We start from the raw sequence: 25,121 nt of genomic DNA, 5'->3' as shown, positions 1-25,121 counted from the left end.
CCCACATGGCAGCTCAGAGTGTGAGCTGGCTATTCTCAGTTATCAGCTTGGCTACATCTGGAACTAAAACCCCCAAATGGAGGACACACATGTGAGGGATTTTTGCTTAATTTGAAGTAATTCAGACCTAATCTGGGCCATGCTTTCTGCTAGAAGCCTACATAAGATCATGGAAGAAGGAAGCTTTTGCTCTTTGCCTGCTTGCTCTCTCCTTGCTAGCAAGTCCACTTTTCTTTTTTCTTTCTCTTTCTTTTCTTTCTTTCTTTCTTTCTTTTTTTTTTTTTTTTTGGTTTTTCGAGACAGGGTTTCTCTGTGTAGCTTTGCGCTTTCCTGGAACTCACTCTATAGCCCAGACTGGCCTCAAACTCACAGAGATTCGCCTGGCTCTGCCTCCCGAGTGCTGGGATTAAAGGTGTGCACCACCACAGCCCAGCTCAAGTCCATTTTTCACAGGCATTAGGCATTAGGCAATTGGGGATTCCTGTGTATACTGAAGACCAGCTGAGACATTCAGCGTTGTGGACTGAGCAACTACTGGATGTTTAGAGTTTCTACTCATAGCCAGTCATTGTTGGATTAGCTGGACCATAGTCTGTAAGTCATTCTAATAAATCCCTTTCTATACATGTAAAGATTCATTCTCTAAGTTCTGTTACTCTAGAGAACCCTAATACACAGCACATTTGACGCCCTCTTCTGGCTTCCAAGTGCATTTACATACACACATACCCATACAATCTTTTTCGTTTTTTTTTTTTTTTTTTTTCAAGACAGGATTTCTCTGTGTAGCAACCCTGGCTGTCCTGGAACTCGCTCTGTAGACCAGGCTGGCTGCAAACTCACAGAGAACCACCTGGCTCTGCCTCCCGAGTGCTGGGATTAAAGGTGTGTGCCCGGCTAATGAATCTTTTTTAAAAGACTTTTAATTTATGTGTTTCATGTGGATGGGTGTTTTCTCCGCATGCATGCACACCAGCAGATGGCACTGGATCCCATGACACCACAGTTACAGACTCCTATTGTGAGCCGCCATGTGGGTGCGGGAAAGTAAGGTCAGGACCTCTGGAAGAGCAGCCAGTGTTTTAGCCGCTTGGCCACCTCTCCAGCCCTAAGATAAATAAGTCTTTAAAAGTAACAACAACAACAAAAACGTGCCCGGAACGCTGTGTGTTCCTCTGCCTGCGCTTCCAGCCACCGCACCCCTAGGCCCCGCCCCAGATCGTGCCAGCATACAGGCCCCGCCCACAAACCGGACCAATCACAGTGGGCCACGCCCACAACCACAAGACCACGCCCAGTTTTCCCCCAGATCCCGCCCTCGCGACTGCGGAAGTGCCTTCTGTGCAGTACCGCTTCTCTCCTTCGCTCAACCTGGCTTCCGCTTCCGGTGCGGGTCGTGAGCGCGCGAGCGCAGCAGTGGGAGGCGGCGACCAGCCGGTGAGTGCAGGCGTCCGACCCCGACCTCCCGGCTTCCGAACGGTGGCAGGCGGGCTTCATCTTTGCCCGAGGCGTCCCCGGGATGGCCGTGGGTGCCCGCAGGGCCCCGAGGGCGGCCCCAGCTACTTCCGTCCTGACAGGCCTCTGGCTGCGCCCCTCGCCCCTCCTCGGGCCCGAGTCCGCGCTGTGGGGCTCGGCCGAGACCCCTATTCGCAAACGGAGCTCCGCCCCTGCCTCACGCCCAGCGCGCCCACCCGGGCCCGCGCTCTTCTCTGTTCGCCTGCATGCCTGGCCAGCTTCACATCCCCTCTTTAGACCTCAGCCGCCTGACCATCTCCATCCCACCCCACGCCCTTCACCGGGCCTCACCCCCCCCCCCCCCCAGGGCCGGGCTTCGGAGAAGCTCGTCCTCCCTCCCCTCCAGCTTTCATCTCACTACTGTGCTGCAGCCCTTCCCCCCCATGCATGGCTCCTGCAGAGGATCTTTGGGGGTTCTTCCTGTGAGCACAGCCCTGGCAGCTCATGATCAGCTTCAGACACTCCTTTCATCCCCCACCCCCCAAAATTACATTTACAGACAGGGCCTTGGCTAGTCTGGAACTCACCACATAGACCAGGCGGCCCCAGACTCAAACGTCTGCCTGCCTCTGCCTTCCCAGTGCTGAGATTAAAAGCATGCACCCCCAATACTGGCCAATTTCTCTCTTTCTCCCTTTATTTTTAATTAAAGCGAGATCCCCCACCTCCTACCCCCGTGTATTGTATTGTACTCTGGACCGGTACAGTATAGCCCAGGCTGGCCTTAAACTCGAGGCATCAACCTTCCAGGGGTTATCTATTCCGTAATCTTTCATCTGGACTTTAGCATATTATCTAGGATAATGCCTTTCCCAGGAGAGGGCCTCACCTGGGCCACCCAAGTCACTCAGGCACTTTCTCATAGTGGCTGAGCTACGACGGGCAAGACTGTGTGCAGATCCTTTGTGTACTCAGCCTCCAGCTCTGCACCATAGCGCCTCTCCTCTGAAGCCGTCAGGGTCGACACCGGCTTGTTAGAGGACTGTGACTCTGCCCGTGTGGTTTTTACAGTCCGTCTGACATGTGTGTGTGTGTGTGTGGTGCCCTCATCCCTCAGGTAGAGGCCTCACCACCATGTGGCACGAGGCTCGCAAGCATGAGCGGAAACTTCGAGGCATGATGGTGGACTACAAGAAGAGGGCCGAGAGACGTCGGGAGTACTACGAGAAGATTGTGAGTGCCCAGCCTGGAGCGCGGGGTGGGAGGGCTCCAGAGGGAAGGGCCCTGGGCTTGGGAGTGTGTCAGGGCGAGAGCCCGTGTCGGGGCGAGAGCCCCGTTTGCTCAGCGGCCTTCTCTTTTTCTCAACCCCGACCGCTTTCTGGGGGCGTTGGAGGTAGAACTCTGGGCTTTGCGCAGGCTAGACCCCTGCCATCCTAGTGTCACCCTCTCCCCCTCTCTTTTTGAGACGCTTGTTCTGTAACTCAGGCTGGCCCAGACTCAGTCTTCCTGCCCCTGCCTCCTGGTTTACGGGTGTGTGTTGCCCCGCTCAGCGAACGGTCATTTCTTCTTAGTTGTTGGGGAGAACTTGGTGCCAGCCTGTTGTGTCTGGTGCAGCTCCTGTGTTAAAGGTGGGGGACGCGTGCAGCCCCAGACTTCAGACCTTGCCTCGGAAAAAAACAAAACAGAAATCCCCAACACACTCCATGCCTGGGCTGGAGAGGCCCTTGTGGCCTCTGCTGCCCTCTCCCAGTGGCATTCTTGAATGCTTCCACCGCCGGCCTTTTCCACATCTGCCACCACAGATGGGCATTGGGTTATGATGCCTCACTTTGTCTGACTCTTGCTTGCTTTGGGGACCCCCAGTGTTGAAATGACACTTGTTTACTTGGCTCAGTTCTTTAGACTACATTTCCCTAGACGTTGTATTAGCTACAGTGTCGCTGTCCAGTCTGTCCATTCCCCTTGCCTTCAGTCTTGTCCCTTACAACCCATCCAGCAGACTAGAAAGGCCTTTCTTAAGTGCAAAACTGGCCCTGTTCCTCCCTTGCTCAGAATTCTGTGGCTCCTGAGTGTCTTTGGGAGAAGGCTGGGCTCTTGACCATAGCTTTCAATGCCCTGCGTAGTTTGTTTTTGTTTTGTTTTCCCCTAGGAGCCTAGGAGGTGTTGAGAACGGAAGCCAGGGCAGGGCTTATGCCAAACAGATGCCCTAATCATGAGCCACACCCCAGCCCCTCACTGGGGGATTCTAGGCAGGGGCTCTACCACTGAACCACACCCCCAGCCCCTCATTGGGGGGATTCTAGGCAGGGGCTCCACCACTGAGCCAAACCCCAGCCCCTCACTGGGGGATTCTAGGCAGGAGCTCCACCACTGAGCCACACCGTCAGCCCCTCACTGGGGGATTCTAGGCAGGGGCTCTACCACTGAGCCACACCCCAGCCCCTCACTGGGGGATTCTAGGCAGGGGCTCTACCACTGAGCTCACCCAAGCCCCTCACTGGGGGATTCTAGGCAGGGGCTCTACCACTGAGCCACACCCCAGCCCCTCTCTGGAGGATTCTAGACAGGGCCTCTACCACTGAGCCACTTGGCCCTTAGTTTGATTTTTACCTCTCCTCCAGATTCATGTCATTTCGTGGTCTGCCTGGATCTCTTGTTCAAGTTATCCTGGCTTCCTGGCTATCCCTCTGTTGCTTAAGGTTTCCTTCGGCTTGCAGTTGCTGCACTGTGTGGACGTAGTTTGGCTGTAGCCGAGGAATGAAATGAAGGAGTGCCTTTAACAGGACAGAAGTTGGTCTCTCATCTCTGGAAGGTTTTGTCTTGAGGTCTGAGCTGTGGAGGCTCCAGCTCTTGTGTGTCCCTTCCACCTCGCAGGAGGAGACGAGAGAAGGGGGCAGGGGCTCTCGTGCCTGCTGTTGAGAGTTTCTGGGTGTTTCCGTGACCCTTGGCTCCTGTCCTGTTGACCTGAGAGTCCCACGGCCCCATTCATCCTCACGGAAGCGGACATGTGTGGGTTCCGTGCTGGGTGGGCTTGGCCAGGTGTGGGAAGTGACCACTGAAGCCGGGGAGCAGATGGGCGGCCTGTCGGTGGAGAAGAACAGGCTGCGGCACCCTCGCAGGCTGAAGGGGGGATTGGCTGTGTAGACCAGTGTGCCTTGCCTGCTGGGTGTTTTGTGCGTTTTCCTGGGGCGACGTGAACAGACAGCTCCTCGCTGTTGGTGGGGCACAGCAACATACCAAAGAGAATTTCTTGGCAGTCCAGCCTGGTGACCCTTGAGTATATTTGGAGTCATGTTCGGATCATGGAGGACTCAGGCATCTACCTCAGCAGGAGGCCCACCCCAGCATGGGTGACAGCTCCGCGCCATGGCTACAGGTGGCTGGCTCTCTCTACCAGCGTTCCCTGTCTTTGGCCTTAGTCAGCACTGGTGCCGCTGTGGCAGCAGCAGCTTTGAGAATCTTGTAAATTAGCAGTCAGAGTCGAGCCTTTGAAGTGGCCTTAGCTCCCTGGGCCAGGCAGGAATGTCTGAGCGGTGTGTGTGTGGCCTGGGTAACTGTTGCTCAGGAAGGGTTAACTTGGCGGGGCTGGGATGTGGCTCAGTGGTGAGTGCTTACCTAGTCAGCACCACCCCCATACACACAAGGAAAAGGGAAAATAACATACTAACAACCGTTAGTACTGGGTACGGTGGAGTTTGGATTCCAACCAGTGGATGGATGCCACAGACGAGCCTGGAGAGGGATGTCCAGGCTCCACTCCGGGTTGGCGGGGAGCCTCCTGACAGTGACTAGGAACAACCCCTCACTGGGTGACAGGAAGAGCTTGACAACAAGTGTCTGTAGGGCTCTTTGTGGTGTGGGTCACACAAGCAGCCAGTGTCCTGGACAGGAATGTGATCTGCATTCAGATGTGTGGAGCCTAGCTTTGAGAGATGGCCAGGCCGCTGCTGGTGGCTGCTGGAAGTGGGGTGTGGGGTTGGTGAGGAAACCAGGGTAGGCTTGGCTGCTTGAGTTTGTCTGTGAGCAGCTGGTTTTGCATCCCCAATCGCTGATCATTCTTGGTGACTGCTTTTTTTCATGTTTTATGGCTTTTCTGTCATTGTTCTTACTCTTGGAACTTTCTTCTTCTTTTTTCCCTTCTTTTTTTTTTTTGAGATTGGATCTTGCTAAACTGCACTCGCTGGCCTAGAATTCACTGTGTAGCCCAGGCTAACCCTCCAACTCACATTCCTCCTGCCTCAGCCTCCTGTCCAGTCATTTGGATAAAGAAATGCAGTCTACAGGGCTTTTAATCCTTGCATTCGGGAAGCAGAGGCAGGCGAATCTCTGAGTTTGAGGCCAGCCTGATCTTTATAACAAGCTTCAGGCCAGCCAGGGCTATATAATAAGACTGTCTCAAAGGAAAAAAGAAAGAGATAGAGTTCCCTGTTAACACACAGGTGAGATATGAACAAGTCTCAGGTGGAAGGCCCGGACGGCTGTCTGGGCCCGGCATTCCCTTGCCTCTTCATGCCGGCGGCATGCCCTGTATATAATGTGGCATATATATATGTAGTCGCTGTTGAAGGCAGGGATGCACTGAACTGCGAGCCTTAGAGAGTGGAGCAGCTTGAGCTGTTGGCCCCGGGCATGCCCTGTATATAATGTGGCATATATATATGTAGTCGCTGTTGAAGGCAGGGATGCACTGAACTGCGAGCCTTAGAGAGTGGAGCAGCTTGAGCTGTTGGCCCCGGGCATGCCCTGGGATGTGCTGAAGGGTCCAAGGAGGCAGTGAATGACAGAGCACGCCCGCATGGACTCCTGACCCCTCTCAGCTCAGAGGCCGTGCAGCCTGGTTGGTAAGGGTGGATTCCGTTGGTTTGTTTACCTCTGGTGCCAGGGATGGAGCCTAGAGATCATTTGTGCTAGGTATACATGCTAGGTCTGTGCTCTACCCTCGGCCTGGATTTGCAGCTTAGGAAGATACTTACACAGCCCAGCTCTTTGCAGACTAGCTCACAAAGCCCAGTTAGAAGAACCTCACTGTCTATGGATGAATGAATAAAGAAACAGTGGGCTGGGCGATGTCTCAGTGGTTAAAACACTTGCTCTGCAAGCATGAGGAGCAGAGTTCGGATCCCCAGAATCCATGAAATGCTGGGTTGTCGTGGTGGCCTCCTTGTAGTTCAGCCTCAGGAAGGCAGAGGCCGGATGGCAGAGACGCTGGCTAGCCAGGCCAGTCCTGTCAGCCAGCTTTGTGTTTGACTGAGAGGCCTTGCCTCAGGGATCGAGGTGGAAGAGTGATGGAGGGTGACTCCTGATGTGAGCCTGAGGTCTCCGTGTGTGTGTGTGTGTGTGTGTGTGTGTGTGTGTGTGTGTGTGTGTGTGTGTGTGTGTGTACCCACCCATGTGCACACACACTTGTGCAAACATGCACACACTGAAGGCTATTTATCCTCACACCCAACGTAAAACATGAAGCCAGGGACAAGGAGACAGCACCACCTCTGGGGACAGAGGCAGGTGGATTTCTGTGAGTTCCCGGTCACTCTACGTTCCATGATGAGACCCTGTCTCCAACCAAACACGAGAACAAGAAAGACCGTATCGTATGACGCAGCTTGATCCTGCATGCTAGGTGATGTGGTCGAATACTTACATAGAATGGCGGTTGTTAGGGGAGGGTGAGGGAAGAGGGCCATTGTTCAGTGGATAGAGTTTGCACGCTGCAAGATGAGGTGGGCAGCAGGTCACACATGTTGGTTGATGCTGCAAGATGGGGCCGCGGTAGGGGCGGGCAGCAGGTCACACATGTTGGTTGATGCTGCTCCCCGGTGCACTTAGCACAGTCTGGGCTGGGGTGTTGGTCAGTGGGAGAACCCTTGTCTGGTGTGGCGGGGCCCTGAGTTTAACACTCAGCACAGCAAAAAAGTTAGGATGAAAATGGTCGAGCGTGGGTTTTTGTTAGGTACTTTTTACCACAACAGCCATTACTCTAAAATTGGGAAAAATAAGCAGGTTAGAAAGGAGTTAGGCCCATCTAGGGTTGGACTAGTTCTGCTTGGCTGGTGTGATCTCAAGTGTGGCTTTGCCTCAGTCTCCTCGTGTGGGAAGCGGGTGTCTCTGGGATTGCAGAGGCGGAGTGGGGGTGTTCTCGCCAACAGTGGTTAGCTCAGAGCCTGCTGTTAGCATGGCTCACTGGCTTTTCCATAGGGTTACCCCCCAGCTGTGCCCTGGCCTGGGGCTGCTTTCTTGGGCCCTGTGCCTGTCCTTTCTGGATGGGGATCCCTCCAGGGGCTCTCACATGCTTGCCAGACTTCATGCCGCACCTGGTGTCCCTAGAGTCTTGGCCTCAGGCTTGCTGGAGGCCGTGTGGCCTGAGGAATTAAAGGAGGCAGGCAAGGGCAGAGCAGCCAGAGGACTTGATCCCTCAGCCACCCAGCTGCACCTCTGTCAGCTTCACTGTCAACTGAGGGTCTTGACAGCCCATGCCGGGCAGTCAGATGAGCAGGGTGCCAGCTGTGGCTGTGACATGGAGCTGGGGTGGCTGGCATCCACTCCCTTCTGGGGTGATGGGGACAGGCAGTGACATGGAGCTGGGGTGGTGAGCATCCACTCCCCCCTGGGGTGATGGGGACAGGCAGTGACATGGAGCTGGGGTGGCTGGGGACAGGCAGTGACATGGAGCTGGGGTGGCGAGCATCCACTCCCCCCTGGGGTGATGGGGACAGGCAGTGACATGGAGCTGGGGTGGCGAGCATCCACTCCCCGCTGGGGGGATGGGGACAGGCAGTGACATGGAGCTGGGGTGGCTGGCATCCACTCCCTGCTGGGGTGATGGGGACAGGCAGTGACATGGAGCTGGGGTGGCGAGCATCCACTCCCCGCTGGGGGGATGGGGACAGGCAGTGACATGGAGCTGGGGTGGCTGGCATCCACTCCCCGCTGGGGTGATGGGGACAGACAGTGACATGGAGCTAGGGTGATGGAGACAGACAGTGACATGGAGCTAGGGTGATGGAGACAGGCAGTGACATGGAGCTGGGGTGGTGAGCATCCACTCCCTGCTGGGGTGGTGAGCCTGTGTGGCTGAACTTCTGTAGGGAGGATTCTCTTCTCTTGCCTGATTTACTGACCTGAGAGCCTGTGTGGAGATCGGGCCCTGGGGACAGATCCAGCAGTGAGCACAACAGATCCCTGCCCCTGGGAGGCACATTCTGCTTCGTGTTCTTGTGGGAGGCTGGAGGCGATGGAGCGAGCTGGGCTGCAGCAGCAGGTGCTCGTAGGCTCCCTGAAGAAAGCAAGTGGGCCCAAGTGGGGCATGTGTGTGGAGCTGACTGGGGAAGCTCCCGAAGGAGATGGGAGTAAGCGAGAGAGCAGCCCTGCTGAGCGGGAACAGCAGCACAGAGCCGGGGAGTGTGCGGGAGTAACAGCAGAGAGGCCACAGCCTGGGCCCGGCTGGCAGAGGAGAGTCAGGAAGACACCCAGGGCACGCAGAGGCTGGGGGAGGAGAGTCATGGCGTGGAGGGACAAGGAAAACATTGCAGAGAGCAGGGTGACCACATACCCCAGGGAAGAGGTGACCCATGGACAGCAGGGCCCAGCCAGAGCCTCAACCCAGCTGAGACTGGAGGAACTGTGGGAGCCAGCTCAGGATTTGTGGGGCAGCATTGAGCCCCCTCCTGTGGCTCTCCCTGGTTGGTGTGATGTGACCCCAGGAACTGTCAGGCCAGGACTCTGCCTTCCCTGTCACCAGGTTATGCTTTCCATGGTGCTTTCGTGATGATGGGGATTTGTAAGCCCTCCTCCAGTACCAGGACTCAGGCTTGAGGGTGATGGACTGGGGAGTCTCCCACTTAGGTATCATTTTGGGGGGGCTGGCTTTGTTTTATTGGTTGGTTGGTTGATTGATTTTTGGGACAGAGTTTCTTTGTGTAGCCTTGGCTGTCCTAGAACTTGCTCTGTAGATCAGGCTGGCCTCAAACTCATGGATCCACCTGCCTCTGCCTCTGGACTGCTGGGATTAAAAGCCTGTGCCATCATGCCTTCATGCCTAGCTCTTTGCCGAACTTTTTATCCACTGAAGTTTCCTTTCAGTGCTGAGGGTAGAGCTAGGGCCTCCTGCATGTCAGGTGGCCCTGTCCCACGGTCACAGCCTGAGCCCAGGCTAACTGTGAGGGACTGAGTGTCTTTGTGCCTTGCCTGCGGCGGTTGTCGGCTCCACCGCCCTAGTGCATATGGAGTGGGACTTCTGCTGGTGTCCGGCAGCCTGCAGATGTCCCACTGCTCTGCTTGGGTGATCCTGCTGTCTAGAGGCGGCTGCAGGCCCAGCCCTCACACCGTGCCCCAAATGGATGGCCTGAACTAGGCCCAGAGAATTAGGGCTCATACTTTAGACAGTATGTCTGTAGCCCGGGTAGGCTTCTAATTTGTAATTCTCCTGCCTCAGTTTCCCAAATAGCTAGGAGAGATAGGCTGGCAGGCAGGATGTCTCAGCTAGAGCAGAGTTCAGCACTGCTGGCCACACCTGGGAGGGTGGTTCAGCTGCTGGTGCTGTCCGTGTTGGCTCACCTGTGAGGCGTGGCCCAGGGACTTCACCCAGAGCCCGGTTGACCACTAGGCCTACTTGTGGGGGCGTGGTGGGCCTTGGCTCCTTGGTGACCTCTGACCTGTCCCTCCCTGCAGAAGAAAGACCCCGCCCAGTTTCTGCAGGTGCATGGCCGAGCCTGCAAGGTTCACCTGGATTCTGCCGTTGCCCTGGCTGCTGAGAGCCCTGTGAACATGTAAGACTCTTGGGGGTGGTGTAGTGTCAGAAGGGACTTTGGGGTGCTCTGGAGTCTGCAGTAGAGGCTCCGGTAAGGGCCGTTTTCTTGTGTGATTAGGCCAGGAAGACCGTGTATATGAAATTGACTGTCAGAGAGGTTCTGTAGACAGTCACCGTGGGGGAGGACTTAGGCTGAGTGAGGCTCTCAGGTGGCAGAGGGGCCTGTTTCAGGGTGACAGGGGGTCTTTTAGTGGCCTCCTCAACCTGGCTTAAGTTCCTTGCTGTTGACTGGCCCTGAGAAGTAGGGTCCTAGTTTGTGGGCTGGCAGATGGATGGCTTGTGGGGACGCAGACCTCAGTTGTAGATTAGGGGTGCAGCATAGAGACCTGAGAGCTGAGGGGGAGTGATTGACAGTGGGTGTCAGAGGGGCGTGAGGTGGAGGGACTGGATCCCCTGATCCCGCCTCTCTGCTCATCCCTCCACCTCAGGATGCCCTGGCAGGGGGACACCAACAACATGATTGACCGCTTCGACGTGCGCGCACACCTAGACCACATCCCCGACTACACCCCCCCACTGCTCACCACCATGTAAGTCCGAGGCTGGGCTGCCAGGGCCCGTAGCACTTGGTGCCCCAGTGTACCCATCCGTCGCCTTGCCTGGGAGCCTTGCCCATTCTCTCCCTAGCCAGAAGCCTCCCCACTTTTCCTGGTGGCTGTGGCTTTGGTTTACCTTCCCTTTACACCCCCTCCCCAAAGCTCCCCGGAGCAGGAGTCGGACGAGCGGAAATGTAACTACGAGCGGTACCGAGGCCTGGTGCAGAACGACTTCGCTGGCAGTGAGTGGCGGGGCGGGGTGGGGCGGGGCCGAGGCTGGACGGCCTAGACAAGGCTCACCCAGGTACTTGCTGCTGGTCGCCCTTGGTTCCGTCCCAGTCTGTGTGCCATCTCCCCCTTCTGGGCCTTTGTCCATGAAACTGGCACAGGGTGGTTTCTGCCTAGACCACCTCCCAGCCCTTCACTATGATTCTGTGTGAAGTCCTTTTTCTAAAGAAGGGGGAAGGGCGCTGGGTGAGGGTCGCAGGAAGAAACTCTTCTTTGTTGTGAGTGGAGCCTCTGACAGTTTTGACCCAGTGTCGAGCTCCTTGGACGTGCCACGTCTGGCCTTCACTGGGGCTCCAGAAGGCCAGGACTTTCCCCCTGGGCTTCCCTGGGAGGGCAGGTCCTCATGGGCAGGCTTTTCATTAGGTCATCTGGGTACACCTGCATGTGCTGGGGATGTGGCATGTGTAAGGCCCTGGGTGCCGGCCAGGGACTGGCTCAGCAGTTGGGAACACCTCCCATGAAAGCCAGACAGCTCGTTTGATCAGGAGACCCACTCCTGGATTGTCCTGACCTCCACACAAGCCTTGTCACATGTCCACATGACAGCATGGACGCGCGTGCCCAGTCTGAGACCCCGGGTCTGTCCCTGGCAGTGCAAGCACGAACAGCCTAGCAGGGCCGAGGGCTCCTCGGTTTCCCCTTCAGTGCTTTGTGCTGGGAATGATCGGGGCCATGCACGCACACTAGGGACATGCTCGCCCGTCCAGCTGCACCGTTAGACCTCAGGTGATGTTTCTTACTGTTTTCCTGTGTGAGACGCGGTCTTACTCTACAGCCCAAGCCGGCCTGAAACCCGTCATGCCCCTGCCCCACTCCCCCAGTGCTGTGACTATAGGCAAGGATCGCCGTCCAGCTTGATGTCCCATTTTACAGACAGTACTCAGGTGTCTGTGCAAATGAGGTCTTTCCTGTGGGCACCATTGGCCAGGGTCACCCCCACCCCTTTCCTGGCAGGTCTCCTTTTCCTCCAGGTGAACTGTTGGGTGGCTGTTCCAGGGGTCAGCTTGAGAGTTCGGGGATTACGTATGCAAGCCGTGCTCCGAGCTGAGACAGGCGGCCCAGGTTTCCATGTTCTAAGACAGTCTAGCAGCAGCCAGTGAAGCTGTAGGGTCAGGTGTGTGGTTTGTCACCGTGGGGCTGTCGTTTCCGATGTTAGTCAGGCCGTGGTTCCCTGGAGCGAGTCCTTCATTCACGCCTACAAGCGTGTGTCCTGTGCTGTCTGGGGCCAGGGGCCCAGCGGTGGACACTGCGTAGGCACACGGACAGTTGAAGAACAAGCCTAGGTAGTGTAAGGGACGGCTTGCTACGCGTTCCTGAAGGGAGGTGAGGCAGAGCTGGTAGATACATGCTTTCTGCTGAGCCAGGGGGAGGTGTGCACTCGGATAGAGTTCACAGCCAACGAGGGGCCGTGCTGGGTTACCTACTCCAGACACCAGGTGTCACAGAGAGAAAAGCTGAAGTGCCCAGGCTTACGGTGGCAGAGCACCAGAGCTACTCCAGAGGCTGAGGCAGGGGGATCTCCAATTCAAGGCTTGCCTGGGCCAGCCTGAATAACTTCATGAGACCCTGTCTCAAAAAGACGCTGGGGATGTGGTTCCATGACAGCGCACTTGCTCTATCTTGTCTTGCATAGTCTTAATTTGAATCTTCAGTATCCTCCCACCCTCCCCCCTTAAAAAGGAAAGGAAGGCTAAGCTGAAGCCTGCAGAGGGAAGGAAAAGGACCTGCCTGAGCCCCAGAGCAAGTCAGAACTAGCTGAAGGGAGACCTGGGCTGGCTTAATATCCTGGGAAGCCCCTGAAGTGCATGCTGGGGTGTAGAAGAGATGGTCATCAGGCACCCCATCATACAAACCAAGCCACTAAGCCACAGGACCACATGGCATGGTGGCCAGTGGGGTCCAGATGACATCCAACCCCTACGGGCACGCATATGTCCTGGAGGCCAGAGAGGCCCCATGACAGCAGTAGGGCCCTGAGTCCCAGGTACTCACTCTGCCCGGAATCCCATCTTATAAACAAGGAGCTGAGGCACAAGGAGTCAGGGGTTGCCATCACTTGAGCAAGATCACAGGGCAAGTGGATCATCTAGCTGGTGTTGTATACTGTGGTCTCCTGGGTTCTAGACAGAAGAGTGATTGGAAATAGGTGACCCTGTCCTGCCTGCGTCCCCCATCTTTGTGCCCTACCCTACCCACATGCGCCTGGCCGTGCTGACCTATGGCCTCTCCTTGTCAGTCTCGGAGGAGCAGTGCTTGTATCAGATCTACATCGATGAACTGTACGGAGGCCTGCAGAGACCCAGCGAGGACGAGAAGAAGAAGTGAGTCAAGGGCCCTCCCACCCCTCACCTCTGTCTCCAGGAGCAGGACCGTAGTGAGCACTCAGTTGGGTACACTCTTCTATATGTGGAGAGAAAGGCAGCACCAGAGGACAGGCTCTGCCCGAGCTTGTTGGTCCCACCTTGCAGAGTGGGAGACAGGAGCCCTGTGGGGAAGCTGCCCGAGAGTGAGTCCTGGGGAGGCCCAGGGAAGGCAGCCCCTGGAGTCAGCCCCAAGTCAGGAGCTGTGAGGTACATGGGTGACGAGGGTGTCCTACGCTTGTCCCAGCACCTGCGTACAGTGAGCTTGCAACCCCGAGACGCTGCAGGGGGCTGGGGGCCTTCGCCCGGGGTTGTCAGCCGTCTCAGAAGCCAGCCTGACTAGGCTCTCTAGTTAGAGCCCTGGTCAGATCTGGGGCCACCCACTGTAGGTTTGCTTCCTGACACACTTGGGCACTTCCCAGACACTCAGACTGTGCCTTTAGGATAGGGTGCTGGGACGTGGCGGGGCATCAACAGCAGAAGTGCGCAGTGGCCTCTCAGTGTGGCCCCTGAAAGCACAAGATGACTCTGGGCTCTGCACTCAGTGGGGCAGGAGTAAGCCAGCATGGGCAAGGCTGGGCAGCCAGCGTGGGCAAGGCTGGGCAGCCAGCATGGGCAAGGCTGGGCAGCCAGCATGGGCAAGGCTGGGCAGCCAGCATGGGCAAGGCTGGGCAGCCAGGACAGTGCCTGAGCCAGGCAGGAGAGGTGGACGAGGGTGACTCCCTGGGCCAGGACAGGAATGGGAAGGACCAGGCCATAGGCATGTGGGCTGGCGCGGAACAGCTTAGGTGGACACCTGTTGCCAAGGACTGGGGATCCATCGTGGGGTTTGCCTGTGGCCCTGTTCCTGCTGGGTAGCCCCTGGCTCATGGCTCTTCTCCCAGGCTGGCCGAGAAGAAGGCTTCCATCGGCTACACCTATGAAGATAGTACTGTGGCCGAGGTAGAGAAGGTGGCCGAGAAACCAGAGGAGGAGGAGTCACCAGCAGAGGACGAGAGCAATTCGGATGAAGATGAGGTCATCCCCGACATCGGTGGGGTCCCCTCTCTGCCCTCCCCACCTGCAGCCCCTGGGCATCGGTTTTGTGTCTCGTCCCTCCCCCTCTGTGGGGCACCCGTGCTTACAAGCTCTCCCCCTGCTCCGCTGTCCCGCTCCCAGCCCTCGCTGTCCCTGTCCTCTCCCACCAAGAGTTTCCCACCCAGGAGCTGGCTCTTCCTCTTGTACCTGGGCCGGCCTACCTTTGCTCTGGGAAGAGTCCCCGTCCCAGAGCTGCCCCTCACCCTCCAGCGTCTGTCACTCATGCCCCTGTACACAACCCTCCTCCCGTAGAAGTCCCCAGTGAGAAGACTGCGCTGCCCCTTTCCGTCCCGCTCTTCCTGGTGGACGTGCGGGCTCAGCCTCAGGCAGAGCCGATGTTCATGTCTGTCTCCTGTCCTCCCCCGTGCGCTGACCTGACGCCCACCCACCTCTGTCCTTTCCCACCTCCCACCCTCTCTTTCTCTCTCGCCCTCCCTCCTCAGACTCACCCATCCTTCCCTGAGCTAGCACAGCTACGTCCTCCCTGAGGCGCTCCAGCTGGCGGACCTGTCCCCACTGGGGCACTGGGCACCCCCTTCTGCCTTCCGGGGCTCGGGTCCCTGACAGCCTTTCTCTTGGTGCAGATGTGGAGGTGGATGTGGACGAGCTAAACCAGGAGCAGGTGGCTGATCTCAATAAGCAGGCCACCACCTACGGCATGGCTGACGGAGACTTCGTCAGGTGAGACCGCTGACTGACATGCCGGACTCTGTCCCCGCCATGGCCTCTGAGGCACCCCCTGGTACCACAGCTATCCTCCTCAGCCTGTGAACTCGGAGCTTGTGGAACGGAACTTCGTGTAGATAGAAACGGAGCCTCGGTTCCTTGGGGACAGCGCCCTCTAGTGGTGCAGCTCTATGCATTAGTTTTTGATGCTGCAAGAGCCTCTGCCTGTACCGGGTCCTGCCTGTACCGGGTCCTGCCGTACCGGGTCCTGCCTGTACCGGGTCCTGCCGTACCGGGTCCTGCCTGTACCGGGTCCTGCCTGTACCGGGTCCTGCCGTACCGGGTCCTGCCGTACCGGGTCCTGCCTGTACCGGGTCCTACCTGTACCGGGTCCTGCCTGTACCGGGTCCTGCCTGTACCGGGTCCTGCCTGTACCGGGTCCTGCCGTACTGGGTCCTGCCTGGTACCGGGTCCTGCCTGTACCGGGTCCTGCCGTACCAAGTGCTTTCTTTACATCAGTGGCACCAACAGACCAGAAACTGTTTTAGTCTGGAACCTAGGGATCAGTCCCAGGTCCCTGCCCAAGTCTGAACCCAGAACCCTCTAGCGCAGTGATTTTGAATACAGTTCCTCCTGTTATGGTGACTGCCAGCCATAAAATCGATTTCATTGCAACTTTATAACTGCAGTTTTGCCACTGTTAATGAATCATAGTGTGAATTCTTTTTGGCAGTGGAGGTTTGTCACAGGGGTTGTGACCCACAGGTTGAAAACCCACGCTGTAGCATTTTCACCCCTCAGGAGTAAACAGACCCTAACCACAGCCTTAGTCCCGCCTGCCTGGCCCCTCGCCCTTTCCTGACTCAGGCCCCACATGGTCCTTACTGAAGATGGCCGAGGCCTGGTCTGTCGCCTTCTAGGCCCTGTCACTGGTCACTCTGCCTCACCCTGGGCACCCTGCTCCCTGCTCTCTCAGGCTTTCTGTGAGACTCCCATCTCTGCTGAGGTTTCTTGTCCAGTTGACTCTCTTTGAAGGACCCTGTACTCAGTCTCCTCACTTTTTTTGTTTTTTTTTATTTTTTTTATTTTATTTATTTATTTTTTTATTTTTATTTTTATTTTTATTTTTTTTGGCTTTTCAAGACAGGGTTTCTCTGTGTAGCTTTGCGCCTTTCCTGGAGCTCACTCGGTAGCCCAGGCTGGCCTCGAACTCACAGAGATCCGCCTGGCTCTGCCTCCCGAGTGCTGGGATTAAAGGCGTGCGCCACCAACGCCCGGCGTTTTTTTTATTTTTTGAGATAGGGTTTCTCAGTATAGCTTTGGTGCCTGTCCTGGAACTCACTCTGTAGCCCAGGCTGGCCTCGAACTCAGAGATCCACCTGGCTCTGCCTCCTGAGTGCTGGGATTAAAGGCATGCGCCACCACTGCCTGGTGGGTTCTGGTTTTTTAATTTGTTTTGAATTTTATGTGTATGAGTGTTTTGCCTGCGTGTAAGTTCTGTGCATCATGTGCAGGCCTGGTATTTGCAGAGGCCAGGAAAAGGTATTAGGTCCCTGGAGCTGGAGTTGCAGGCACTTCTGAGCTATCAGATGTGGGTGCTGGGAACTGAACTCAGACCCTCTGGAAGAGCAGTGGATGCTCTTCACCTCTGAGCCACCTCTCTACCCCAAACACTGAACTCTTCACCCCTAAACCAGCACCTGTCTTTCAGAAGGTCCTCAAGGAGAACACTTGTGGTTGTGTCGTGGCTGGGCTCCCAGCACCCATATGGTGCCTCACAGTGGGTTCCTTCAGGGGCACCAGGCACACATATGATAAACAGACACACGGGCAGGCAAAATACCCGTTTTCTTTTTAAGTACTCAATAAAATCTATTAAATATATCAAAGAAATTTGGTGTGGTGGCACACACCTATGATCTGCAGTCTAGAGCCTGAGGCAAGAAAGTCAAAGCCAGCCTAGGTAGTAAGTTCCAGGCCAGCCTGGGCTACAGAATAAGACCCCATCGAAGGGAAGGGCAGGAAAGGAAAGTGCATGGGGATGCATGACTGCATGTCACTTAGCTCAGAGGATTACTTCGTAAGTTCAAGACCAGCCTGGCCTACAACAACAATGCCTATCCTCCAGGAGTTGTAGCCAAGAGTCACAGCGTAACATCAGACCCCTGCTGCCTTCCCCTGTGGCCTGGGCTCAGCTCACCCTGTGGCCTGGGCTCTTCATGCTGGTTCTCACCCCTCTGCAGGATGCTGCGGAAGGACAAGGAAGAGGCAGAGGCCATCAAACATGCCAAGGCCCTGGAGGAGGAGAAAGCCATGTACTCGGTGAGGTTTGGATAGGGTGAAGAGGGCAAAGGCATGTGTTCCCTGCGGGCGGGCACACCCTCACCACCCTGGTGCCCCCTGTCCAGGGCCGGCGTTCTCGGCGGCAGCGAAGAGAGTTCCGGGAGAAGCGGCTGAGGGGCCGCAAGATCAGCCCTCCCAGGTAGGATCTCCCCTTGGGCGACTCCCTCCCCAGCCTGGGCTTCAGGGGGGCTGTTCTAATGGAGCGCCCGGAGTGAGAGTTCTAGTGAGGAGCAGGAGCAGCAGCAGCGCTGGAGGCCTGCCGGTGCTATCTCTGCCACCTCCACACTAACCTCCGGGACTGGGGACTTGGGGGGGACAGGAAGCTACCGGAGATGGCTAGAGGCACTGTGGCCAGAACTCAGGGCCCCAGTCTCAGTCCACTGTGCTGCCCGGTGTCGCCACCAAGGTCTAGATAATGACTCCTTCTAGCTACAGTTTCTTCCTTTGGAAAGTGGGGAACCTTGGCTCCAAGGAGAGGGGCCTGGGCCGCTTCCCACCTGACGTCTTGAGACAGACAGGGTTGGGTGAGCAGCTGCCGCTGAGGAGAGTCCTGGCCTGGGGGCGTAGGCGCACCTCTGATAAGGGGCGGCTGGAAGTGGCTCTAAGGATGAGACCTGGTTCTCACTGTCACTTCCGGTCCGGTGGCCCTGTCCGTGAACAGACCCGGAATGCCAGCTGCAGGCCACAGGCCCGAGCTGGGGTCTTGGCCCCTTCACTCATACACAGTGTGACCCCAGGCAGGTCACCTGCCCTCCCCGGGCCTGTTCCTCCCCTATGAAGAGGAATCAGAAGTCGTGAAAAGAGGCAGCCATCAGGGGCCGGTTGTCATGGGGAAGTTTGTTCCGGTGTTGTGTTGGGCAGGGTGCATAGTCCGCAGCACGGGGGTTCTGGGTGGGATAGGCCAAGGTCACGCCGGTCAGTCTCAGCTCTCCATTGTCCTTCCTGTTGTCTCCATAGTTACGCCCGCCGAGACAGCCCCACCTATGACCCCTATAAACGGTAAGTGTCGGTGCCCAGGAAGAAGCCAGCGTTGTGGCCTACCTTTTGGGTCACCCCTGTCACAGATGGCATCCTGTGGCCTGTGGGTGGAGGTTGGATCTACATCAGTTTTGCTTTCCCGGTTTTTTTCTTTTAATTCAGAATCTCCTTTTTTTCTTCTAATGTTAACATAACAGGCTTGTGATACAATCAAATATGGCATAAAGGACTGTGGAGATGGGGTGTCTTTAACACAGACTCCCAGAAATAGTGAAAAGTGCCAGGCACTGACAGAGGCCCAGCAAGCACGGCGCAGATCCCAGGGTGTTGGGTGATAGAGGGCAGTCCAGTTGAACTTCCTCCTGCAGCTCTCTGAAGGCCAAGGGTGGGGCCTGGCGGGGCCAATGGGCTTTTGTGCTGACTGCTCGGCTGGAAAGGGTGTTCCACTAGGCCCCAGTATCTTAGGATGAAATTAAACTACATGCAGTAGCTGAGAACTTAAACTCTCTGGTTAAACAGGAAGGCTGCGATAGTTTCATTGTTTGTTGCTGAAACAGGGCCTCTTGCATAGGCAAAGCCTTCTGTGAGCTACACCCAGCCCTTCATTTTTACTGACTACATAAAGCCAGGCATTTTCTTTTATTAATTGATTGATTGATTGATTGATTGATTGAGACAGGGTTTCTCTGTGTAGCCCTGGCTGTCCTGGAACTCTCTATGTAGACAAGGCTGGCCTCGAACTCACATAGCCCATTAGGGCCCTGCAGCAGCTGGGGCTCTGAGAGCTGCTGGCCTCAGCCTTCCCAGTGCTAGGATTAAAGGTGTGCACACACACCCAGGCCTATTTTCTGTTCTGAGAAGTTACGTTTGTGTGGGTGAGTGTAGTGCACATGCTGCAGGACTGGAGGTCCAGCGGCAGCTAAAGGAGTGAGTTCTCTTCTGTTACTGTGTGGGTTCTGGGGTTGACCTGAGGTGGTCAGGCTTGGGAGCAAGGGCCTTTACCTGCTGACTTCACCAGCTGCAGACTGACTTATTTGTGTTTTCTCTGTGTAACAGTCCTGGCTGGCCTGGAACTCTCTCTGTAGACCAGGCTGGCCTAGAACCCACAGAGATCCACCTGCCTCTGCCTCCCAAGTGCTGGGATCAAAGGCGTGCGCCATGGCCAATTTATTTTTGAGACAAGGTCTCTTTATTGTCTCTCTGACTAGCCTTGACCTCCCAATGGATGTGTACCAGGCTGGCCTCGAACTCACCTAGCTCATTAGGGCCCTGCAGCAGCTGGGGCGCTGAGGGCTGCCTCTCTTTTGCCCGCCCTCGGCTGCAGGTCACCTTCGGAATCCAGTTCTGAGTCCCGCTCCCGCTCTCGCTCCCCGAGCCCAGGCCGCGAGGAAAAGATCACTTTTATCACCAGTTTTGGGGGCAGCGACGAGGAGGCAGCTGCCGCCGCCGCCGCGGCTGCTGCATCCGGGGCCGCCCCAGGGAAGCCCCCTGCGCCCTCGCAGCCCGGCGGCCCCGCTCCAGGCCGCAATGCCAGCACCCGGTCGGTAACGCGTGGGCGCCCTAGCTGGCTGCCGAGTGGAGGGCCCGGCCCTCGAGGGCCGCGGTGCTGATGGCCCTGTGCTCCCGCAGCCGCCGCTCCTCCTCGTCCTCCGCCTCCAGGACTTCCAGCTCCCGCTCCAGTTCGCGCTCCAGCTCGCGCTCCCGCCGTGGCTACTACCGCTCTGTCCGCCATGCGCGCTCCCGCTCGCGCTCCTGGTCCCGCTCCCGCTCCCGCTCCCGGCGCTATTCGCGCTCCCGCAGCCGCGGACGGCGGCATTCGGAAGGCGGTTCCCGAGACGGACACCGCTACTCGCGCTCGCCAGCCCGGCGTGGCGGGTACGCGCCCCGCCGCAGAAGCAGGTCGGTGCTCGGTGCGCGAGCGAGCCCTTGCGTTTGGGCGGGTGCAGGCACGGGGCAGGCAGGCTGGGGACAGGCGGCTCTTTTTCTTTCGGCAAGCGCTGCCTGGTTGGAAGCAGGACGGGGTAGGTGCCCCAAGTAAGAGGCGGGGCCCTGTCACCCTTCTGGGACTCGGGGCATGGAGGTGTCTCCTTGGCTTCTGCAGGACCTGGGAATCTGGTGGGCGGGGCAACAGCGTTTGTGGAAGAGGCGGGTTTCCAGGGGACAGTGGAGTATGGGCTGTGGCTGCTTTTAGGTTTGGTGGGAGAGCGCAGAAGCAGAGTGGAGAGTGTGAGCGGAGCAGGCTGGCTGACCCAGCTGGGCTTTCTTCCTCTGTACAACAGTCACAGCCTAAGTGTTGAGTGTAGACCTGGCCCTGTGTATCGTGTGCACTGCTAGTGTCACTGTCGGTCTCCTGGGGTGTACCAGTCACGGTGCCAGCCGGCCACCCGTGCGAGCTGCCGGGGTCGCCACGCTCGGGGCTCCCTCTTCTTGCTGTTGATTATAGAGAGGCGGAGAGTGCCTGTGGTCGCTCAGTACCGACTACGGCAAGCACTAGTCCGCCCGGGCGGATTGGTTAATATTTGGAAGTTGGCTTCTGAATCTTCCCTGGAGCCTGACTCCAGGAGAAGGGCTGGGGAGGGAAATGGAGCCTGTCACAAACTGAATGCCCGCCCGAGGGGGACCACTCTGGAGAATCCCACTAGTACCGCCAGCAGGGAAGCTGGGACTGTGCAGCCGGTCCAGAGCTTGTAGGCTGGTGCTGGCGAGTATGCGCAGTGGACGCCACAGGTGTGGGGCCAAGTGAGGGGCTTCCTGAGGGAAGTGTGGGGGAGAAGGGGACTGAGCATACCCGGCCCTCTAGGAGGCTGTGGATGACTCCTGTGGGTCCCTGGAGCCTCACAGCCCTCCTCCCCCTCTGCTGCACCCAGGAGCCGCTCCCGTTCAGGTGACCGCTATAAGCGGGGTGCCCGAGGCCCCAGGCACCACAGTAGCAGCCGCAGCCGCAGCAGCTGGTCCCTCAGCCCTTCCCGAAGCCGCAGTCTGACCCGTAGTGGAAGCCGCAGCCAGAGCCGGAGTAGAAGCCGCAGCCGCAGCCAGAGCCACAGCCAGAGCCACTCGCCATCGCCCCCAAGGGAGAAGCTGACCAGGCCAGCAGCGTCCCCTGCTGTGGGCGAGAAGCTGAAAAAGTGAGTGGAGGCCGGGCCAGAGCCCAGGGAGGCCCCACTGGGTCCGGTTAGGTTAGGGGGCGGGTGTGTGAACTCTGGTGCGGGGCCATCATGGCCTTGGCTTAGCAGGTTGTCAGAGGGGTGTGGTCCTGCCTGGGTTCTGGGGGTCAGGGACACGTCCTGAGGGTCGGAGCCCATGGCCGATGGCAGTCCTGAGGCCCATGGTAAGAGTAGCACTGCCATTTCCTCCCACCCAGGACCGAACCTGCCGCTGGTAAAGAGACAGGAGCTGCCAAAGTCAGTAAGAATTTGGAACTCGCCCGTCTAATTCCCGTCAGCAGCAGTGTCCAGAGCTGGGCCCGGCCGGCCTGCAGGGGGCCCGGGGGGAGGGGAGAGCCAGCCCAGGGACTGGGGAGGGGCCACCCAGGCAAGCTAAGTCCCATCCCCGCCTCCCACGGGGCTCCAGCTGGCCCCCAAGTCCCAGGCTCTTGGCTGAGGTGGGCTGGGGGAGCTCTGGGCACCCACGCCTATCCCGCCCCTTCTCCCGCAGCCCAAGCTGACCCCCCAGGAGAGGCTGAAGCTGCGGATGCAGAAGGCTCTGAACCGCCAGTGTAAGTCCCCCCACCCCCACCCCCACCCCAGTCCAGCCAGAGCTGTGGGGACGGTGAGGACAGCCCTCAGCCTCACATCCTTCTCCACAGTCAAGGCGGATAAGAAGGCGGCTCAGGAGAAGATGATACAGCAGGAGCATGAGCGCCAGGTCAGGCCGGCCGGCCGGAGGGGCGGGGCGCTGGTGCAGTGGGGGGCGCCCGTGCAGTGGGGGGCGCCCGTGCAGTGGGGGGGCGCCCGTGCAGTGGGGGGCGCTCGGTGCAGTGGGGGGGCGCCGGTGCAGTGGGGGGCGCTGGTGCAGTGGGGGGGGGCGCCGGTGCAGTGGGGGGCGCTGGTGCAGTGGGGGGGGCGCCGGTGCAGTGGGGGGGCGCCGGTGCAGTGGGGGTCGCCGGTGCAGTGGGGGGGCGCTCGGTGCAGTGGCGGGTCGCCTGTGCAGTGGGGGGGCGCCGGTGCAGTGGGGGGCGGGGCCGCTCCTCACAGCTGTTTCTGTTGCAGGAGCGGGAGGATGAATTGCGAGCCATGGCCCGAAAGATCCGAATGAAGTAAGGCCCCGACCTGTGGTAGACCCAGCCTCCTGCTGCAGGAGCGCCCCCCCCCATTGGTTCCCAGCCCATTGCCATTGCTGCCCCCTTCCCCAGATGCCCTAGGCCCCTCACCTTCTGACGCAGGTCTGCACAGTATCCCCATGCCTGGCAACTGTGTCCTTGGTATTGGGTGCTTATCCAGTGGTGGAGTAAAGCCCACCCCATGGTGGGTCTCTTAGGCGGGGCGGCTTTTCCTTTCTCCTTTCTTTTTCTGCATTATATGTTGGGCTGTGGTCAGAGTCCTGGGCCTGGATTCTAGGCGTGGGGTTTAGTTCCAGCTGTCTTAGGTCTCTCTGATCAGGTGGCATCCTCTTGGAGCCTGAAGTGGGTCAGCCCCTCAGTGCCCACCACACTAGGCAGCTAGGATCAGTACCTGGAGTCCTCAGGTTGTCTAGGGCCTTTAGGGGAAGCCTGTAAGGGAAAGGAGGGCCAGGCGGGCAGGGATGGTGGCCTGAGCCTGTCAGTTCTTTCTGGGGTGTGCTGGGAGAGGGAGCTAACATTTCGCTCTCTGAGCTGGGTTGCCTTCCTTTCTCTGTGGGCCATGGTGGGAATGGCCCCTGGCTCTGTAGTTAGGCATGTGGGCCACCTGGGCTGCAGGAGGGCTGCTGCTGCCCTGCTTTATTAGTTCTTAAAAACATGTGTTATGTTGGCCGTGGTGGTGCACGCCTTTAATCCCAGCACTCGGGAGGCAGAGGCAGGCGGATCTCTGAGTTCAAGGCCAGCCTGGTCTACAGAGCGAGATCCAGGACGGCCAGGGCTACAAAGGGTTTAACACCATAGCTCTAGGTGGCCTGGAACTCACTTTGTAGCTCAGGTTACCTTTGAATTCATGGCAATCCTCCTGCTTCATCTTCCCCAGTGCCAGGATTACAGGCATGAAACACCATGCCTGGCTTGCTGTGAGAGGAGAGGGAAGGAGGGCGGAGGGAGAGCCAGCCAGGGCACATGCCATGGCGTGTGCATAGATAGCAGAGGACAACTTCCAGACGTCAGGACTCTCCTTCCAGCTTCAGAGGCTGCTGTCAGGGGTGGGGGTGGGGGTGACTGGGCTACACAGACAAAACCCAGGAGTTTTGGGACTGGTTACGTTGGCTCTGCTGCCGTCTCTGCCATTCGCTGCCTCACCCCTGTCTGCGCCTCAGTGTGCACTGCTAGTCACTGGCGGGCAGGACACTCTTCCAGTCAGTCCAGCCCCGCAGGTGCTCACCCCTCCCTGTTGGTTGCCTCCCCTCTCCCCCTGCAGGGAGCGAGAGCGACGGGAGAAGGAGAGAGAAGAGTGGGAACGCCAGTATAGCCGCCAGAGCCGCTCGCCCTCCCCACGTTACAGTGAGTGCTTCCACACTGGCCCTACAGTCCCCAGGGGCGAGAGCCGGGCTGCTGCTCCCCGGACCATCCAGCACTCCAGGGCCAGAGGGCAGGGGGCCGGCTTACATGGAGAAATGATGCACTAAATAAAAGAGGAAGCAAACAGTTGAGACCTGGCAGTCAGGAGAGTCACTGACAAATTCAGATCAGCCTGGGCTACAAATCGAGACACACACACACATACACGCACGCACACACCACCACCACCACCACCACCAAAAAACCAAAACAAAACAGCACTGTGGAGTCTCAGGCAGGAGGATCACTTGTTTTGGTGTTTGGGAGCTGCCTGGATTACACAGGGGGACTCCATCTCATTAGCTAAAAAAGTACTGGACAGATGACAAAACCAGCCAGTTAGTGGGGTGTGCCCTGGGGAGAGACGGGAGGATCCCTGAGTTTGAGGCTAGTCTGGTGTCCATAGCCAGTTTCAGGCTAGCCAAGGCCTAGTGAGGCACACAGACTGCAGTGGTCCCTTCAGTGCTGAGAATGTGGGGAGGGGCTTAATCCTGGCAGGGGTGGCCTGTGAGGGTGAGGCACAGGCCCCAAGGTGGCCCAGCGAGGCCGGCTGGCATCACCTCCTTCTCTTTTCAGGTCGAGAGTACAGTTCTTCTCGGAGGTAAGGCTGCTGGCCCTGCTACCAGAGGTGACCCTCCAAGTCTCCCGGCAGTCCCCCGTCCCTCCTCCCCTACACCCCTTCATTTGGTGGGGCTGGACTTGTTCCCTAGGGAAGACACTCCTCTCAGCGGCCCATTCTGCAGGCATGTTGGAGCCTGTGTGCATGGGAGGGAGGTTCCCAGCATCCCACCCTCACAGCCGTCTCCTTTCTCCGCAGGCGCTCGAGGTCCAGGTCCCGGAGCCCCCATTACAGGCATTAGGCGGAGGACTGAGTGGGCGCTGTGATGATCCTGGTTTCTGTAGTGAAATAAAAGCTAACATTATTTAATGCC

General features: G+C 57.9%; 1 protein-coding gene across 5 annotated transcripts; it reads left to right on the top strand.

The window, feature by feature from the left end:
• The first annotated feature begins 1,303 nt into the window (after positions 1 to 1,303).
• On the top strand, positions 1,304 to 25,121 carry Clasrp (CLK4 associating serine/arginine rich protein). Of its 5 annotated transcripts, none has more exons than XM_006994865.4 (21): positions 1,304 to 1,437; positions 2,573 to 2,688; positions 10,123 to 10,220; positions 10,690 to 10,791; positions 10,960 to 11,039; positions 13,322 to 13,406; positions 14,330 to 14,478; positions 15,107 to 15,203; positions 17,432 to 17,510; positions 17,597 to 17,670; positions 18,489 to 18,530; positions 19,834 to 20,049; positions 20,139 to 20,408; positions 21,377 to 21,634; positions 21,871 to 21,910; positions 22,164 to 22,224; positions 22,315 to 22,373; positions 22,718 to 22,764; positions 24,050 to 24,132; positions 24,766 to 24,790; positions 25,007 to 25,117. In XM_006994865.4, the coding sequence occupies exons 2-21, from the start codon at positions 2,590 to 2,592 to the stop codon at positions 25,047 to 25,049; spliced, it is 2,007 nt and encodes a 668-aa protein (XP_006994927.1). In that variant the 5' UTR covers positions 1,304 to 1,437; positions 2,573 to 2,589; the 3' UTR covers positions 25,050 to 25,117. The 5 variants fall into 5 exon arrangements, 3 of the variants coding, with proteins under 3 accessions (XP_006994927.1, XP_076429095.1, XP_076429091.1); XM_076572980.1 differs by having other exon boundaries at positions 22,718 to 22,766; positions 24,028 to 24,132; XR_001576409.3 differs by lacking the exon at positions 24,766 to 24,790 and having other exon boundaries at positions 21,871 to 21,914; positions 24,050 to 24,136; positions 24,988 to 25,117.

Source organism: Peromyscus maniculatus, chromosome 1, assembly GCF_049852395.1.
Source record: "Peromyscus maniculatus bairdii isolate BWxNUB_F1_BW_parent chromosome 1, HU_Pman_BW_mat_3.1, whole genome shotgun sequence".
Classification (NCBI taxonomy): domain Eukaryota; kingdom Metazoa; phylum Chordata; class Mammalia; order Rodentia; family Cricetidae; genus Peromyscus; species Peromyscus maniculatus.
The sequence above is the reverse complement of the archived record's forward strand: the minus strand, read 5'-3'. Positions and strand labels throughout refer to the sequence as shown.

What these genes read in the sequence shown, in the direction of transcription:
- Clasrp (XM_076572976.1), top strand. Translation starts at nt 2,590, where the DNA reads ATGTGGCACGAGGCTCGCAAGCATGAGCGGAAACTTCGAGGCATGATG. An exon ending in GTGGGCGAGAAGCTGAAAAA is followed by an intron (nt 21,635 to 21,870) that starts GTGAGTGGAGGC and finishes CCTCCCACCCAG; the next exon opens with GACCGAACCTGCCGCTGGTA. An exon ending in AGCAGGAGCATGAGCGCCAG is followed by an intron (nt 22,374 to 22,717) that starts GTCAGGCCGGCC and finishes TTTCTGTTGCAG; the next exon opens with GAGCGGGAGGATGAATTGCG.